Below are 6,000 nucleotides of genomic sequence, written 5' to 3'. Positions count from 1 at the left end.
CTGATGGAAGACATCAATGTAGATGTGGGGAAGCCTGTCAATGGGAGGAACCTGAAGAGCATGAGGCTGATTGACAAGGTCAGAGTCAAACCCACAAGACTTCCATCTTGGGAATCTCTGAAGGATCATAGAGAAAGAGAAGACGAGATGTATCTCTTCTCAAAGATAGATCCTCCAGAAGCCATTGCTTGCTACATGTAGGATTTGGAAGCCCAAGGAATTGACACCTCTGTTTCAGCCTAGACTGCTCCCAGATCAACCCCCCAACTTCATGAAGAGAAAGAGGGAACCATTTGAGAAGAAGAAGAAGAAGAAGAAGAAGAAGAAGAGTCTCAAGCTGGGAGAGTCTTTAGCGACTCAGAAGCATCCAGTGCCTCTAAGCTATTCAGCACCAAGTAAGTCTCCTATCTCAGAAGCCCCTATCATTTATGGCTCTAGGCAGATTGCCTCATCAGTTCCTCTACCACTCCTCACACTTTCAACCTCTGTTACTACTTCCTCCACTTCACCTTCCACGCAAACTACTGCTCCCAGAGCAAAATCCAAATCTAAACAACAAACCTCCTTACTCCCTTCCACATCTGAACCAACACCTTTTAGACCTATCTTTTATGAACCAAATGCATCTGAACCCCAAACCTCTGACCCTATCACATCGTCACTTTCATTACCTAAATTCAACCTCCACACAACATCCATTCCCATCTCTGAAGCCATTATGTTCAACGAACCTATATCACCACCCATTTCCTCTAACCCCAGTTCCCCCCTTAGTATGACCTAACTTCCAGCTCTGGACACTCTGGTTCAGATAACCTTGACCCAACCTCCCCAAACCATGAAGCACTTCAGGCCACAGCTGACTCTGAAAAGATTCAGTATGTACCAGAACCCTCTAGAACCATACCTGAACCCTCTATAACTATTCCATAACCCTCTGAACCCCTTCTCGAAACCTCTGAACCTGCCCTCACCATACCTACCCTTGATGAGGCACTTTAAAAGTTCTCAGAGAGTTCCGCTTCAAGACTCAGGAAGCTTTCTGGCAAATCCAATGTCAGTGACAATCCTTATGAAGTAAGGACTCACTAGAACGGGTTCATCAGGTGGATGACTTCTGAAGTCTTCAAGCTGAAGGGCCTATTTGAACAAGTCAGAAATGACTATATCAGAAGTGCTGAAGAGAAGTTGAAGGCTCGTCTGGCTCAAGAGGTAGCTGAGAAGGAAAACAGAGAAGCTGCGGAGAAAGCAGCTACTGAAGTTGCTGCCAGGGAGGCAGCTGAAAAAGCTGCTGCAGAAGCTACAAACAGGGAAAAAGCTAAAGGTGAAGTAGCCTTGGCCGCTGAAGTTGCTCAAAAAGCTGCTGAAGATGTTGTGAAGATAACAGAAGTTACTCTAACTCAAGGAGAGTCATCAACAAATGACATTGCTCCCTTAGTCATTAGGACTCTAGAAGAGTTGCAGAAAGAACAACAACTAGTCATAGTCATACTCGACAAGCAGAACCAAGTCAACTCCAGCATATAGAATCTGCTAGTTGAGCTTCTTCAAGGATGCCTCCTCCTCCAAACCCTTAGGCACTCTAGGCTTTTTTATGTTTTTTTCTAAGTGTTTTTCCTTTGAGGCCTTATATTCTATTTCTTTCTGTATTTGTACAATTTTCCCTATCAATGAAAATTTTATGTTTCCTACTTTTTGAGTTTGACAAAAATGGGGAGAAATAAATAGAAGTCCTTTTGATGAAATAACGTATCTATCTCTCAGAAATGCATTGCTTACATTCTGACATAAAATCATTGCATAGTCTAAGTTTGTTTACAGGATCTATCTAAACAAAGAAAAAATGAATCTTTATCTAAGAAACTAATAAATCAAGTCAAGCAACCTAAGAAGATCTGGTAAGAAATTCTCTACCCCAGAAACCCTTATCCGATACTAAAGTCTTTAAAAAAATTCCTTAAGTATCTGACTCAGGGGGAGATTGCTAATCTCAGAGGGAGTCATTCTCTATCTGACTCTAATCATTTTTATCTCTGAAAGTACTTATTGTTTCATTAAAATTCGTAGTTTTGTCATCATAAAAAAGGGGGAGATTGTTAGAACAAGATTTTGATTCTGCAATACATCTCTAAGTTTTGATGATAAAAAAGAATGAAACAATTTGGTACCCTAATAGTTTTCTTAAGTGTGGAGGATTCTAAGTTTAAATGACTCTGAGGAAACGAATATCTGACTTCCGCACCAGTTCAGAAAAGCTGACCCAACATAGAGAAATCAGATCTGACTCCAAACAGAATGCATATGAGGAGTGATCACCTGAAGAATCTGACGCTGAAGTTCAAACTCTAACATCTGAAGACTCTACAAGAGAATATCTGAAGACTCTACAAGAGAATATCTGAAGACTTTACAAGAGAATATATGAAGACTCTACAAGAGAATATCTAAAGACTCTACAAGAGAATATCTGAAGACTCTAGCTCAAAGACTCTGATCATGCTTACTCTGATACACGTTCAACACGCTATCTGATATCAACAGATCAAAAACTTACTCTGGAAGCATTCAAAGTGTAGTACAATTCCTTTTAAGGAAACATTGGATTATGTCCAAAACTGCTATGAAGAGGACAAGAAATTTACTATCATTAACTCTAATATCTGGCACGAAATCTCCATTAATTTCCCTCCAACGGTATCATCTCAAAGTGCTATATAAAGGTCTCCTCGCAGCTTGCTGACAAATATAACAACTTGATACAATGAAACAACTTTGCTACAATAATACTCTCATACTTCAAATATTCTCACTATCATCATTGTAAGAAATAGTTTCCATACAAGAGTTATTGCTCAAAATTGTATGGTTGTTGTTTCATTGTTCTCTAAGTGTGTTTATATTGTTTATCTAGAAGCATTGATTTAAACACTTGTAATTCTTAAAACTGATTGTAATTCCTCAAGTGACTTGTTTAAGTCTGTAGACTTGAGAGGGATAAGAGATTGCTAAACTCTTAGACGTACTTTTTATAATCTGTTGAGATTATTAGATTAAGTACTTATTGAAGGAAAAATCATCTCGGCCGGGTGGACTGGAGTAGCTTTGAATTTCAAGCGAACCAGGATAAATCTTTGTGTTGTTAGCAATTATTTTTTGTGTGTGGTGTTGCAAAAGATTTTAATTACTGTGAAAATAATTCAAACCCCCCTTTCTTGTTTTTCTCTGCCTTCATTAGGCCTATTTGCTTGACTTGGAGTGACATTGGCCCCGAGACCTTGTGGACACTCTGACTGGCCCTTGTCCCTATTGAGCTTTTAACCTTGTGTGTTGTTTCATATGCTTTATGCCTCTTGCATGCATCTGCTTAGGTTTAGTACACTCTTACATACATGCCTTTCTATTGGGCTACCTTACAATGAGACATAGGACAATACAATTTGCACCCACATAGATTTCTCTTGGGCTGCCTAACAATGAGACTCTAGGCTATTTTTGTATGATCATGAATCTTTTTCTATTCATCAATACTTTACTTTGATTTGGCTTGATTCAATTCACACCGGATCTACTAAATCCCTTCATTTGTTACATCTCCCCCTTTGTCTTTGTCAAGTGACCATAAGTCCCTTGATCACTTAATCGGACTAGCCTCTGTCCCCTTGGAGCTTCAACCTCCCAACAAGTTCAAGACCCTCAGTGGACTACAACAATATTCAACAGTAAACCATCTGACTCATCCACACAACATCTTTGGGGACCTGCTTCAATAATTTATCAGTCTTTGACTAGGCTTCCATGCCATGAGCCTTAAGCAATAGAGAATGATGAAAGGGGATCTTCCCTACACTTGTCTAGAATATCTTTGGGTACAGGACGAATGACCCAGTTGCTCAGAGTATTTGTCTCTATTCGTAGAATTTAGTGCAATTCCAGTCAGTTCACTATCAAGTCTACAACTAGCCCCTGTGGTTCAAGACCACGCCACCTCATTGTCGGAGCAAAGCACTGGTCGTCTTCTCAGGCGACCTTGGCCAGATTGGTCCAATCATTACCATGACATAAATGAAAAAGGAGGACATGATCTGAAAGAAAAAATGGCGTAGAGTACAAATCTGACCTCTATTGCAACTAACTCCAAATATAAAGAAAGATATGAGCAGTTGAATTTTGAGGTGTGTCAACTGAGTTGCTTCGATTTGACTTCAAAGCAACTCAATCTTCTTGCCTACATTTGTAGGACTTCAGACAACCAAAGATCCAAGAGAATTGGTGAGAATCGAAGAGAAGACAAAATCTAGAAAATACCTTTAATGATGTGCAGAACTTGATCATTCTTGCTTCAATTCTTGTTTGATCTTACTCCAATAGCTTGCAGAAGTGGATTATGAATGGTAAGAAGCTTTGGATCCTAGAGTTTTTTAATCTCCAAACAGTGAGATTCAAACTCAATTTTCAAGTGAAAATTATCAGGTTTTCCTTTGAATTATGAGGGTTTGAAGAGTGGAGGCAAAGCTAGCGCGCAAGGATCCTTTGAAATAAGCTCAGAGGGTCTCTATTTATAGCAAATTCAAGTGTTATTTGCACACTTAAAATTTCTTCCAAATTTGGCAATGTCATGTTTAAGCTTACATGGGTGTGTACAGGCCCATCAAGCAATGCACTAAGGTCAAAAACCAACTGAAATGAGGTCTGTATCAAGCTTGATTGGCAAGGCAATGTGAAATGATCATTTGGAGTTTTGATTTTACCTATTGATACAGGCCTGTTAACATCATGCGCATCCCTAGCAAACCTCATCCAAAATGATTGAATTAGGACTCTTTGGAATGCTTAGATCAAGAGGAACAACTCTTATGTTGAACACGTTTCCATTTGGAACTTGGATCATGGTGAATTTTGAGGTGTAAGTTTGGAAATTTCAACATGTTCAAAACTTTTCTAAGTGTCAAGTCATATACTTCAATGTTCCACCTTGCTAAACTTTTTATGTGAGCCCCAAATGAGAAATGTGCCTTCATCAAAGTTGTATATATTTCAAATACCTTCAAAATGGTCACCAATTTGACATCATTTTGATTTATAATGAGAGAGTTATGCATTTTTGAAGTTGAGGAAAATCACTTGTTCAATGGTATTGGTCTAAAATGACCTATAATGTATCCTCATATCACATGCTCTTAAAAGTTGATTTATCTCTTACTTAAAACATAAAGGTTTAAGTAGACATATTGAATTTGATTGTACAATTTGTAAATATTTCATATCATAAAAACTTAGCAAGTTATGGCCTTGGGAAGTTGACTTTCAAATTAGGGTTTAGACAAAATGATCTATAATGTTTCAACGTATAAAATGACTTTTCAAGCAAAATTAGCTCTAGACTTCAACATGAAAGTTGTTTTTAGTATCATTTAGAGTAACTTTTCTCCTGGAATAATTTTCATATGATGAAAATTGTAGGAGATAGGGTCTAGGGAGACCCAGTTTTAATCAGATGAATTCATCTAGCCAACCCCCATCAACCAACTTGCTAACTTGCAATTATCTTGACTTTTTAGGCTAATGGTAGATCATATATGCATAGGATGATGAATTTTGAAGTACCCCTTGATAAATTTGATCAATTGGTGAAGAAGCTTGTTGAAGAAATTACTCAAGATACCCAAACAAACTAGGGTTTCCAAGGCAAACCAACTCCAAACTCTTGAAGAATGCTTGATCAAAATAACATGTAGAGATCATTGGGACTCCTATATGATGCTTAGAGACATTGTGGATCATTCCTTGGTTGTGCTCTTAGCCACGAGGGTCTCAAACCCTAGTTGTGAACTTGATAGATCAATGGTGATCATACCCTACCTACAAAAGAGTTAGGCAAATACAAAGACATATTTTTGGTATTTTGGTTAGTAAAATGATAATATACAAGTATGATACAATCACATGGTGCTTGGTGATCTCTCCTAAATCAAACCCAGTGAAAAAGGGGTAAGGAGGATG

General features: G+C 38.2%; 1 protein-coding gene across 1 annotated transcript; it reads left to right on the top strand.

Moving 5' to 3' along the window:
- Positions 1-271: 271 nt before the first annotated feature.
- Positions 272-784, top strand: LOC127102055 (uncharacterized). The gene has a single exon (XM_051039475.1). It carries the CDS (start codon positions 272-274, stop codon positions 782-784), a length of 513 nt encoding a protein of 170 aa, XP_050895432.1.
- Positions 785-6,000: the final 5,216 nt, after the last annotated feature.

This window comes from Lathyrus oleraceus, chromosome 1, assembly GCF_024323335.1.
Source record: "Lathyrus oleraceus cultivar Zhongwan6 chromosome 1, CAAS_Psat_ZW6_1.0, whole genome shotgun sequence".
In the NCBI taxonomy this organism is placed as follows: Eukaryota; Viridiplantae; Streptophyta; class Magnoliopsida; order Fabales; family Fabaceae; genus Lathyrus; species Lathyrus oleraceus.
The sequence above is the reverse complement of the archived record's forward strand: the minus strand, read 5'-3'. Positions and strand labels throughout refer to the sequence as shown.